The 13,860-nt window shown below is 41.3% G+C and overlaps 1 protein-coding gene across 1 annotated transcript; it reads right to left on the bottom strand.

Annotated features, from left to right (window-relative positions):
* Positions 1-8,190: 8,190 nt before the first annotated feature.
* st8sia3 (ST8 alpha-N-acetyl-neuraminide alpha-2,8-sialyltransferase 3) lies at positions 8,191-12,589 on the bottom strand (the record flags this gene model as incomplete). The annotated part of the gene is made up of 4 exons (XM_083669558.1): positions 8,191-8,473; positions 9,578-10,135; positions 10,815-10,937; positions 12,426-12,589. The coding sequence occupies 4 exons, from the start codon at positions 12,587-12,589 to the stop codon at positions 8,191-8,193; spliced, it is 1,128 nt and encodes a 375-aa protein (XP_083525684.1).
* Between the last annotated feature and the right edge of the window lie 1,271 nt (positions 12,590-13,860).

The raw sequence follows: 13,860 nt of genomic DNA, 5'->3' as shown, positions 1-13,860 counted from the left end.
AATAGTAAAATAATATAATAATAAAAATAAAAATAAAAATAATAATAACAACAACAATTATTATAGTAATAATAACAATAATAATAACTATTATTATTATTATTATTATTATTATTATTATTATTATTATTATTATTATTATTATTATTATTATGTACAGATATAGGCTGATTCATAAGCATCAGACCGCAAGTGAAGTAACTTATCACACAAAGAGTTATAGGCTACTTCACAATATTTAGATTTTCCATCCTCGATGACCACTTCTTTTCTTTGAAGGGCATTCTGTTTTACAAGCTCGGAACATTAGGAAACAAGAATGAGGGGGTCATCGGGGATCAGAGGTCATCCCTTCGGGCTCGAGCCATCTGACCTCTTTCATTTGCATATACGTACGCTGTTCGGATGGGTGACTTTTCTCTAAAGATTGTAAAAGCAACAACACATTCACATCGAATGAATACTTATTCTTAACTATTTATGAGTTATATACATTTGAATTTCGGATCGAAATTCCATTTATGTAGCCTAATTCAAATTGGATTAAAAAGAAAAAAAAAGAAGAAAAAGAAAGTCAAGGCATTGCTGTTAACTAGGTAACCAAGAGATGTGATTTTGTAAACGTTATATAAGGAACAATTCACATATATTTATTACTTTGTGTTGTATTTTAGAAATAATACACCCATAAATCCAACATTTTCCTTTGACTATATGGCCCATCAATATTTCTCCTATACTCCCACTACCACAACAACAACAACAACAACCAAAACCACTATAACACTATTGTTATTATCATGGTCATCATCATCATCATCATCATCATTATTATTATTATTATTATTATTATTATTATTATTATTATTATTATTATTATTATCATCATCATTATCATCATATGAAATAATACAATAATTTCCTTTTTCAAATCAATGTTTGGTATGTTAATGGTGTGATGTGGAAATTTGTTGTTGGATGTTTAATAGCAACATTCTCTGAGGTGAAGTTATTGATCATCAGCAGTTTTAAAAACAACTCTGTATATCTACATGAGAAAGCAACCATTTTAGGCTGAGTCGATGAGCTTCTGCTGTGAAGCTGCAGTTAATCTGTTACCAGTTTTAGGTACAGGATAAGTGAGTGCATGTGTGTGTGCGCGTGTGTGTGTGTGTGTGTGTGTGTGTGTGTGTGTGTGTGTGTGTGTGTGTTTATGGTGGTGCATGCTCTAAAACCTCTGTACATTAAAAAACATAATTTTGCCTTGCATAGAAACCTTTCTAACATAGCATTCACCAGCCAATAATCCACCTGAGGTGTTTCCCTTCCAACCATGTCACTGTGTTGAACCTACTTTGCGTCATTCTCAGCAGGGAAATATAAACACTCTGCCTCCTGACTGCTGACCTTTGAACTATGGCCTTTCAGCCCTTCTATCACACTGAGAGGGACCACCAAACAGGCTCCCAACTGACTGACTGACTGACACTGAGGCACCTCTGAGACCCTGAGTTCTGATGTAACAGAGCTTAGTTAGAACGTCCACAGCAACAGTTCCATATCAAATCTGCAATAACAATTTAAGAAGAGTGTAAAGATGAATAAGTAATCATGATACTACTCATTTACTGCATGTATAATTGTTATGAGTTTTTATTTTACGGACTACTGTACTTTAGGGGAACATATTATCTACACGGTATTTTACTAGATATCTACATGCAGTATAATGGTAATTAGATTCTCATGGAATTGTCATGCAATAAAAACAACCAGAAATAATAGCAAATCAAAAGGCTTGAAAACAGAAATGTATTTTTTTTATGGGGTGCCTTTTACATGGATATTATGTTTTAAGATTGTGTTGAAATGTATATGACTCCTGAATACAAAATAAACTGTCGACAGAGCAAAAATGCGAGTTCAAAGTATCTGCACATTGATTGTTTCCTTATGTAGCACAATAGCTGCAACCTATCTGCGTTTGAACATTGATCACCTCATCAGCATCAAGGATCCTCCTGTATGTCATTTTAGGGAGTGTGCTTTGATGTTTTTTTACTGGTTTGTCACTATGTGACACAATGCTGTGTGGACCACCAAGTCATTATTGGTATCATTTGTTTTAACTGTGTAATGAACTTCAGAAATGTTGTTGAAACAGAGGTTCTTTATCATTGTCTTGTATTCCTCCTGTGATCGTATCAGCGATCGTATCATTGACAATCACTGTTATCTTTTCAACAACAGCAACCTGAGTGACTATGAATTAAAAGTGGTCAAACATAACTAAATTGAGTCTCGCCATTCCTCTTTTCATCAGTGAGTTTGAGTTTTACAACTGATAACAGACAATGGTGACTGTGTGTGTGTGTGTGTGTGTGTGTGTGTGTGTGTGTGTGTGTGTGTGTGTGTGTGTGTGTGTGTGTGTGTGTGTGTGGTGTGTGTGTGTGTGTGTGTGTGTGTGTGTGTGGTGTGTGTGTGTGTGTGTGTGTGTGTGTGTGTGTGTGTGTGACACATTTCAAACTTCCTGCTTTTGGTTATTGTTGTTTTTTCTCCTAACACGGCGGGTTGCACTTTCTCCATGACCCCCAGGGCTGAACCTCAGCAGGCCTGTATTGATCCCAGAGAGAGGTGCTTTACATAATTTCTGTTTACATTATGCAGAGAGAAGGAAAAAACTGCTTATCCCCTTCGCTTAATTGTCCTGTCAGGGACGAGGGGTTTGGGGACTGAAATGAAATTTCTCAGAAGGGTTTAAATGAACACATTGACAGAGTGTGGAGTCCGTGAGTGATTATCTTATCTCGCTCATTTTTGTCTGCTTAGGCCAAATTCCCCCAGAACAAAAAAAAACACTTTAAAGGTCTGTAGCCTCTGTCTGGAAGCTGACGCACACAGTCGGCCATTCTACCGTGCTAACACGTTCAGAGTCGTTTCACAAAGCTACTGTTTTGTTATCGATGAAAGCATGTTTTATTTTGTGTTTTGCTTAGACATACAATAAAAGTACATCTTTCAAAATAAAAGTATGCATACTGGGAACCTAATGGGCTGTGGAAGGCAGTAGAACACACCGACTATGGGTCTGGTGGCATAACACACTGTATGCTTAGATGTTCCCATTCTGGACCCATGTAAAAGTAACATGTAGGTATATTATACATTATCTTTTACTTTGGTGTATGTTATACAGTATTCGGTCACCAGAACCTTTCAGGTGAATAACCTATAGTTTAATAAAAAATATGATGAAATCACATGTTATCCAATGTGTTTTTATCCCTGGCAACCCTGTGTGTGAGAGAGGGTGAGAGAGGGTCAGTAAACTGTGGGTGAATCGACAAGCTAGTATTGTGGCCTTAAGTCAAGCACATAACAATATGTTTCTATTTTCTGTTGTGTATCGGACTCTTCATCTCCTGCAGAGTTAAAAGGACGAGGCTACACCACTGACCAAGCTCCAGCAGAGCTACTCAGTCAATATGAGAATCAATGCAGTCGGAAAACGGCTCACTCAATGTGTGTTCAGTTTGTTTCAGATAGGAGTTTGTGATTTGTGAATCACGATCGTAAGATGAATTGAAGAATTGTACTAAATGTAATAACGGTTACATGTATTAATGGTTTGATTAATATTGTTCAGTGTAATTGTGAATGATTCTGGCAAGGAGTCAAATAAATAAATACACAGAATGTACTGTAAGGGATGGGCTTTTAACACAGATGGCTATTTTGATCACTGGTTGACAAAACTTCACTACAAACAATAATTTTATGGTTATTCTGAGGTGATTCTGTTTCCCCTGAAACATAATGGACAATGCTGGTCGATTTAAGAACTAACTTCCCAGTATTGAAGAGGGCAGAGGGTTTGAATACTGTATAGGCTTGTGTTCTCACTATTGTCCATGTATGCTGAATGGTCATCCATGTTATGTCATAGAGGAGCCCCTCCCTATGGCCCCTTGGGAGCTAAAGGTCAGGGGTCACTGCATGTGAACTGGCCTGTCCTGTGGTAAAGGCCATATTGGCTCCAATATCACCCCGCCACTTGTGCAACTGATGCCTGAGAAAATAATCTGATATTATGCAATTGTCCATTATCAGATGAAAGCTATCTTTAGTTCTTTGACATAAATTCCAATTTCATTGCCTAAGTCTAGTAGAATTTAAACAAATTAAAATAAATGTTATATATATATATATATATATATATATATATATATATATATAATAACATATTTTTAATTCTGCATAAAACTGCATGATATTCTGTATAAAACATCCCAACCTCTTTTGATTGGTGATAAAGGTTTTATAATTCCCCCTTAACTGCTGCATGCCGTGTGGGGGTTCTGGCCATGTTAACATCATAACAGTGCATCAAGAGATGTTCAGAATGAGAATCAATATCAGAAGTTGCTTTAAAATAAATTACAATACACATGATTGATAAACCTGAAATTTATTTGACACAAAACTCTGCTCCAGAGAATTCCTGGTGTACAATAGAAGAATCCAAAGGTGCATTACATTCACAAGACTTTGAGGGAGGGCGTACAGGAGACATGTTCACCAGAACCATCAGACCATTCATTCACATTCAGAATATGAGCATTCCGTTGTTAAGAAGTCAAGTCATTCTTTTGTATCCTAGGCTAGCTTAAAAGGACTTTACGCTCCTGTACCTCTGTCACCAACTGACTTTATATAGTAAAAAAAAAAAAAACACAAAGATACAAAATGAAACTTCTGTACACTCCACATAATGTTTTCACAAACCGATAAAGGGAATGAAATTTGATCAAAACAGTGAACAAGACCTCAAAACCACAAAGAGGTTGAAACAGTTGAGATTGAGACTTGTGCTTGATTGGTAACTAAATAACATTTTAATTACACTAAATAAATAAGGGGGAAACATACAGTATGTACTTATACATGCTGTATTTACACAAAAGCACACATCATTTTACAATCCATGACTCAAAGTGTTCATGTAAATGTATCATACTTGAGAAACAGTAAAAACAGACCAAATAGGCTTGTACTGTATTTTGTCAAATAAAATGGTAACAACACAAACAAACAAACAACAAACAAACACCATAAATAAACCAGAAAGAAATGGAAATGGCAGGATCAACACTGTAAAATGTACGTGTATATATATATATATATATATATATATATATATATACGTATTATATATATATATACGTATTATATATATATCCTACATTCACATCGTTTTGATTTAGGGCGGAGAATGAGAGTCATTGCAGACAACCATAGAAGACCATAGAATTACAGAGGGACTCCATAAACCATGCGTTTTGGTGGTGTGTGTGTGGGGAGAGGGGTGGGGGGGTGGGGGGGGGAGGGGGTGGGAAGCGGGGGAAGAGGGGCTAAACTAAAACCTCTTTAGTCAAGGGCTGGAAGACAGACGGAATATAAAAGCATTGATTCCAGAGACCAAGTCAATGAAGCAGCCTTTAATGATTGTGTGTGTTGGACTGTGGACAGATGCCATGTGGAGAAAGTCAGAGGGGAGCTGGTGAATAAACACACTCAAGAGGAGCCTTGCTTGACGCTCTGCATTGTATAGTGGGTTAATTTTACACCCAGAAGTACACATCAATACTGAGCCAGACTAGTCTACAGGTCCGACTCGGACCCCCTCCGTGCCCCATGTACTCCTCTCCTTTCGCTGTGCGTCTTTGCCAATACATGTACTGCATTAAAGTATTGTATAATGTCTGTTTTTTTCTTGGTTCATATAGAAAATAGCTCAGTGCTAAGCAATACGGCAGAGGTCCAGAGGATTACATTCTTAACACTGTGGGCCAGCAATATAATAATTTCAAATATCGGCACAAGCCTTGCACTAATGTTCTAGAATACACACCTCTTTTTTTTTCCACTGTAACTATTTCTCATTTAATTTCAGGACCAGGCCTCAATGATGTCATTAAACCAGATCATCACACCACCAAATGGATAGAGGTGGCTTTGGTTGTTTCGCAATGAATCTCTATACTCTTTGGTTTACTAGATAGAACATTGCTGTAACCAAATCATGTTGTTGAAACATTACATTCCATGTTACTGTACATGTTACTGTACATGTCATCGACATACAGTATAGATGTTACAATTCATGGTTTAAAATCACAATCAGAGATTCCTCCATAGGTCCTTTGTGAGTCTCAAGATACATTTGCTAGAGTATGCTGTTTTGTCAGCTTTGCGAGAGCTTTGAGTATTACAGGCTAGTTACTGCATGTCCAGACCGGCATTAGCTTACAGTCTATCTGAGGCTGAGAGAATCAATCAATCTTAAATAAGCAATTCAAAGACTAAATCATAGAGAATGATAAAAAACATGTTAGAAATAATAATTACAATTGATATCAAGTCACAAGATTTACCAGAAATTAGTTCAAATGTTCTTGAATAAATGTGATAGTTTTTGCTTTTTGGCAAATTCAAAGCGTTATCATTCATTTCTATATAATCAACCGTACGCCAGAATGATAAAATATATTCAAGTATCTAATAATAAACAAATAAATAGATCTGTATATCTACTGTATATAAGTACAATATCAGAATATGCATGGAAGTCATCCACTAAAATAATGTAGACCTCTGACAAGGAGCAAGGTAAAACAACAACAACAACAACAACAACAACAAACAAACAAACAAACAAACAAACGCTTACGTAAACTCTGGAAACAGGAAGAGAAAAATAGCTATTTGAAATCAGTTTCGATTACAAAAATAGTAGTATTTTTCACCGACATCCGCTTGTCTCGTAATATAGTAACTCTGAATGAACTTTACACACTGACTTCAGAATCAGTAATGGTACCGACTCAAAACCCCACCCAGCACATAACAGACCCACATCCCCAGTCCTTGACATGACAAAACACACACACAGAGCACCCAGCACCAGAAAGGAGAGCTCTACATTCCCAAAGTGAGACTTGATTTCCATAGAAGAGAGCTGCTTGAGCCCTCGTTCTGGACACCTCCCGCTTCTCCCTGAGGGAATCACACTTACTAATGAGAGAGCACATCTGTGTTTCAGCAGGACACACACTGAGCAGCTGAAACACACACACGCACAAACACATGCACGCACGCACGCACGCACGCACGCACGCACGCACGCACAGACAGACACACACACACTCACACACACACACACACACACAGAGGGCATAATTAATTGAAAACTGAAATGTTGTATATGTAGTTGTATATGTGTTCTGCCCTACTCTGACTGTGCAGAAAACATCTGGCCTTTGAAGTTTCCCATTTTGAATAGTTAGTGATGCATTTAACCAGACAGCAATATTACATATAGTATATATGCTGTCCATGAATATGTCTGCATTGCTGCTTGAAGAGAGATGAATCTATTTTATCTATATAATACCTAAACTGACTACCAGAGGTTCTCTATATTTGCTGGGCCAAAATAAGTCACCTGAGCATGCAAAAAAACCCTCTCATACCATTTACCTTGTTTTCCTTTAAAATCTTAGTACCATCTATAGCATTGTGCTCTTAACACAAAGGTTGAAGGTTAACGGTTAAATAAAAGTTAATATATGGATAAATATGTCTGAACATACACCGGTACATAAATATCATGTGCAATGCGCATCCCTACCCTAAGCAACATTTGGTCCCAAAGCTACTGTAGGAATCTTTTACTGACCTGCATATTTCATGTTTCTTGTGCCTGTTGAATGATAATCTAATTATGAACGGATAGTTCTTTGACATAAATACATTTTGGAAAAACCTACAGCAACTTATATCACCTGAGAAAAACAACGTAACATTACAGTTATTCTCATAGTCACCATTACCATCCAGTAACACTCAGCTGGCACCTGCACGTCAATACAGGGATTTCAATAACTTCTACAGCGTAAACAAGAGCACTGATAAGTATGAATTGTTGTGAGCTTATAGATACATTTATAATGTAGTTGTCGCTGTAATTTAGCTGTTGCAAAGCGTATGAAGCAGCAACATGGTCAGCTATTGGGCAGCCGTGGCTGAGGGCTAGCGTACGTGGCTAATGCGGCTGGCTAGCGTGGCCAGCTCGGGTTAGCTCGGCTAGCGCTAGCCAGCTAGCTGTTCTCGGCGGTCCCTGTGTGTCCTCTAGGCACAGTGTGAGAGGGTCAGCTTGATGAGACCCTCCGTGTGCATCTTGTAGAGCAGCTTGAACTCGGCGGGCAGCTGGTGGGACTCTTGCCACTTGGTGGTGAACTTGGTGCCCTTCTTGTCGTAGTAGTGGTAGGGCAGCTCCTTGCCTGTGTTGGGGTCCCAGCCGAAGGGCCAGAAGCCGTAGAGGTGGATCTCCTCGCACATGGACGAGGCCAGTGTGTACATGAGGATCCCCGTGCTCAGACGCTTTGGAGACAGCTGCTTGGTCTTCCAGTACCTAAAAGACATGAGAGAAATATGGCAAGACGTTAGGATGACATTGTGGTTGCCTCGGGTTTCACACAGTGTGTGTGTGTGTGTGTGTGTGTGTGTGTGTGTGTGTGTGTGTGTGTGTGTGTGTGTGTGTGTGTGTGTGTGTGTGTGTGTGTGGGGTGGGTGTGTGTGTGTGTGTGTGTGGGGGGGGGGGTGGGTGTGTGTGGGTGTGTGTGCGTGTGTTTGTGCACATGTGTGTGCATGTGAGTGTATGCGTGCCCGCATGTGTGTATGTCTCTATCTGTACCTGCTTTTGGCTGTATTGTGTGTGTGTATTCAGCAGAAATCCAATATAACCTTCCATGCTTTATCACATTCCCCAGAAGAAATCAAAATGCCCCCAACAATAGACACTTAAGGTGTCTTAGGGAGGACTGAGCTTCTTAAATGGAGTAATTCTGTCCGAGCAGGTTGCTTTAATGGGATTGAGGGAGATTACAGTGCAGCCAAGTCTCTTCTGGAGGCACCAGTGAGCGCTAAATTAAGCTCCCTCTTCATACTGCGTCTCTGTGCCGTACCATTCACAAACAGCCCTCTCCTCATAATCTGGGAGCTTCCCTCCAAATCCCTCTCTCTCCATACCATACAGCTCAATACCATCTGGTTCCATTCAGACTGAGGATCATGTTTACCTGTTACGCCATTATGGATCCTACGGCATACATCGTAACAAAGCTCAAGAGTGGTGGAGTTAGTAGATTATGACACCTCGTCCCTTGTTAGGAGTCTTACATTGACTCAATACAATATTGTTATTAGAGGAATTACAATGTTACTAGACAGTCATTACAATGTTACTACATAGTCATTGCAATGTTACTACACAGGTACAGAGTAAGTTTATTCAAATGGTTAGCCACAAAGGCAACTCTATATTGGGTGTGTCCAGTGCAGACCTGGGTTCAAATTCTCGCCGTGCTTGATTGAGTTTGCCTGGCACAATGGAACCAATGGAATAGTCTTAAAAGTACAAACCCCAACCATTGGGCACTCCAGGCAGCCAGACTCAAGCAAACACTCAAAGTATAATACCCTTTGACCCAGCTCTGGTCCAGTCAGTGTGGCTCACCTGTTGACATACTGCATGATGTTCCCGGGCCATGCCAGCCGGACCTTCAGCTGTCCCCTGTGCTCAACAAAGAAGTCCACCAGGGTGCGAGTGACCGTGGCCGAGGTGTGGAAGAAGAAGGCTGGGATCCACAGGATGGCCCTGTCCAGCTTCTTCAGGCTCAGGAAGAAGTTGTTGCGGTCTTGGATGGTCAGCAGGTTGTTGTAGTACTTCTCCAGGATGCTGGGGTTGAAGGTGGTCAGGTTGGTCCTCCTCCCCACGTCCTTTCGGAAGATCTCTGTGGGGGCGAAGTTGCAGCGGAAGACGTAGTCAAACTTCTCGATCTCCGGGCCGCACCGGCTGCCCGTGAGGATGCCGCTGTTTCCGACCACCGCACAGACGTTGTAGCGCTTGTTGACGATCTGGGAGGCCTCTGGGAGCAGGGACTTGAAGTTCTCACCGATGGAGAAGACATACTTGTGGCTGGAGTAGTCGTAGTGCATCAGCTGGCCCACACGCACGTTGCCCCTGGTCAGGGTGAAGTTGTGGGGGATATCGATGTACTGAGAGATCTCTTTTCTGGAAAAGAGAATAAAGGGGATCAGATCGGGCGATATCGATATGATATTGTCAAAAAATTGCGCAAGCTTCTGTGTGGTCCTGTCCATTTCATCTAACCAATCAGTAGAATGGTAGAATAATGTTCCCCCTTTTAGGATTAAATCAATGAGCTCAAAGATAATCCTCAATGGTGAGTTATTAAATGAACGACTCTAATCACACTGAATACCTTGCATTCTCATCAGGTGAAATTGTGTATTTATGGATGTTATTCAACAATTCAACTGACTGCAGATGGGAACTGGTCTACATCAGTGAAGGCTGGTGTAGGTGGAAATCGGAGGATGGGCTCATTGTAATGCATGGAATGAAATGATGAATGGTATCAAACTGATTCCATTCCATGCATTACAATGAGCCTGTCCTCTGATTTCTACCTCCACCAGCCTCCACTGGTCTACATTGCCCCCTCCAGATAACGCCTAGCTTGGTGTCTGGTCTAAAGTATGTCTGTGTAGTTGAACCAGTAGCAGTAGTAATAACAACAAACAACACATTAAATGTATGTAGCTCTTTTCTAAGACCCAAAGACGTTTTACAAAAAGAAGTGAACGGCACAGAGAGAAAGAGTAATAAATACTAGAGAAACCTAGATAGGCTGGAGAGAGACGGAGGGAAACAAGCGTAGCTACGTCACCTCTGCTCCTGGAAGGCTGATCGGTTGTAGCGCCATTTGGAGGCATTCTCCTGCAGACCCTCATTCAGAGCGTTAGTCAGAGGGGTGAAGGCCGGGTCCAGGTACTTCATAGCCAGCTGGGACCTGTGAACATGAGACAAACACACAACCCAATGGATCTCTTCCACTAGCAATGGAGGCCTGTTTTTTTTGTATCTTCTAACTTTATTGAGACAGCTGGTTGGCAAGAGACTGTAGGGGAAATGAAGAAGTACTGTAGCCCAGAGACAGCAGCAGTACCACTGGACCAGATTCAGGCATTGGAGGCCCAGTTATGTGTCACTGGGAGGCAGTTGTTAAAACAGTCCTGATCAATGCCATGCCACCCTTCTCCTCCTTCTCCTGCTTCTCCTCCTTCTCCTCCTTCTCCTCCTCTTCCTCCCCCTCATCCTCCTCCTCCTGCCATTGCTTCTGGCAATCAATGTCCCTAATTAACAAGCTTGTTTTAGACTTGGGCCTTTGTTGTGGTTGACATTTCAAAGCGGTAGCTTTCGTTTTTCTTTTTCACTGCAAAGTTATTAGGCCTCTGGTGATGACACTCAAGACTATCTGCAAATTCTTACAAGGTTTGGTAGAAACTGCCTTTACTAGTGTTATAGGAGGATTGCATGGAATGCTTGTGTTCCCCTTTAGCTTTAAGGTTTCACTCAATTAACCAATAACAGGGTACGGTCAGGTTGAACATGCACACCACATTTTTAATTTCTGTATTATGCTTATTTGGGGTTGTCCTGATATTACATATAATTCTATGATTATGGAGGTGGGTGATAGGCTACTTTGAGATCCAGTATATTATTCTTTCAGGTATAAGCTAGACCTACGCTGAGTATCCATTGAGAATCATTCGTGCTAAAACATCACAGTCATTCCAACCACCACAACAAAAAAGCGGCTAAAACAGAGGGGAACACTGCCTAGACGTCCTCTGAAGTGACTTTTCTCGAAAGCTTTGCAAAATGGCTCCCTCCACATAACCTTGGCTGCAGCAACAAAGAGGAACTGATTACAGTGAGGAAATGAATCTACCACACGTGTAAATCAGAACCAAGGACAGCTCCCCAGAGCAGCGCTGTGACCGTGGCGTCAGAGCGGCGCGCTCGGCCTCAGCGACACAGGGGCCTCGCAGAAGCGCACCAGAGAATCAGAACATGCGCTGTGCTTGTTAATGACCAGGGATTAAATGATGCCCTCTTTTCTTTTCACAGGGTGGGCTTGTTGTTTTTGATATTCACTCGCCGGCATTTCGACTTCGACTCATATTCAAAACAGCGAAAGCGGAGTCTATCTATACCTTGTTATTTTTCTTCGCATAACCAATATCGTGCTATGATTATGAGTATAGCCTATGATTTGAGAAATTGCCAAAAGAAGGCGTCATATTGCTGCTGTAACAGTGAAGGCCTTTTGATTTGTGGTGCACCACAAGCCTATAACACACTCCGATTTGAGAAACATCTTAAAACATATGCTGCAGTATCAATACAGACGGTTATAAATGAATTACAATTTCAGCTGTCAAGCCAATAGAACAGTAGTTTAATAATACGCCCATATCACAAACATACTTACCGAAATCCGGCATGAAACATATACATCCGTGGCCCCCCCGAATTTGCATATTTTGGGGTCGTGAAAAGAAAATCTTTCTTTATTGACACGTAGCTGATCAAAGACAATATGAGCAAAGCGACACTGAACATAACCAAACCCAGCACGCTTGCAATGCGGACCATCTTGCCGTGTTGTCATTCCCGGCTGTGCAACGACAAGGACGACAATGTGGCGCACTCATCAGCGGAGAGGCGACATGTTTAGCAGAAGAAGGACGCGGTTTGCTGCCGTGCCATATTATATTTCATAAGTCGACTGATTCGAGCGGCGGCAGCTGAAATGGCTGGTTGTTTCGATGGTATGTCTCGGCTCAGAAGGGTTTTCATTCTCCCGCACGGTTTCTGCCATTCCGTTTCCTTGCCGAGAAGATAGATGCGATTGGAATAATGCCGTTGCGAGATGCACGCATTTTGAATCTAATTAATTAACTCGGACGCTTAAAGGAGACCTAATCTATCGCGAAAATCAAATAAATAAACAACCAGTGTCAAGGCGGAGCCTTCGTCTAGCCTACTCTGAGGGGTTATCCTCGTTCTGCAAGCCAGCATGGATTAGGTCGTGATCTGCATGTATTTGATCCTGCTTTCTAGCAATGTGCTTAGTGTTGTTTTGATGTTTATCGCTGGCTAGACCAGTGAGCATGTACAGCAAGGTTAATCTCCAATAATGCCGTTCGTCAAATATCCTACTCCAGATGATGTTGAATATGGGAGAGTGAACTGTCTATTGTGGGTGGAAGTCAGCTCTCATATTTGTTGATGCGTCTCTGCAATAGCTTAGAAAACGTTCATCCCTGGGGACCTTTGAATTTAAGCCTTTACACATCCTCCTCCCCTTAGTCCTCCAACACACACACACACACACACACACACACACACACACACACACACACACACACACACACACACCTGGGTTTTCCATATGACAAACTAGTCATCCATATATGACACTCTGCTGTATCCAGTGTGTCCATCGCTGTCTCCACATCTCTCTCTTTTTAAAATGTCCAGTTATAGGGATATTTCCCTCCGGGCTCCATCTGTAAAGAACCCCCCTGTTTTAAAGGGTCGACACTGTACAGCAAAATGTCCCCTTTATTCAGGGTGTAATGGGCAGTGACATTTCAGCGATGACCTTTCCAGTTCCATCAGTCCCTTAGGTCATGTCACCCTCCTTCAGAGAGGTTCTGGGACCCAGCAGCTCTGTTTCAGCACCAGACACACACACACACACACACACACACACACACACACACACACACACACACACACACACAGATGCGCACATGTGCACGCGTGCACACACACACACACACACACACACACACACACACACACACACACACACACACACACACACACACACACATACATTCACACATACACAGACACAC

This window comes from Argentina silus (assembly GCF_951799395.1).
Source record: "Argentina silus genome assembly, chromosome: 5".
NCBI classification, from domain to species: Eukaryota; Metazoa; Chordata; class Actinopteri; order Argentiniformes; family Argentinidae; genus Argentina; species Argentina silus.
This window is presented reverse-complemented; position numbering and strand designations above follow the sequence as displayed.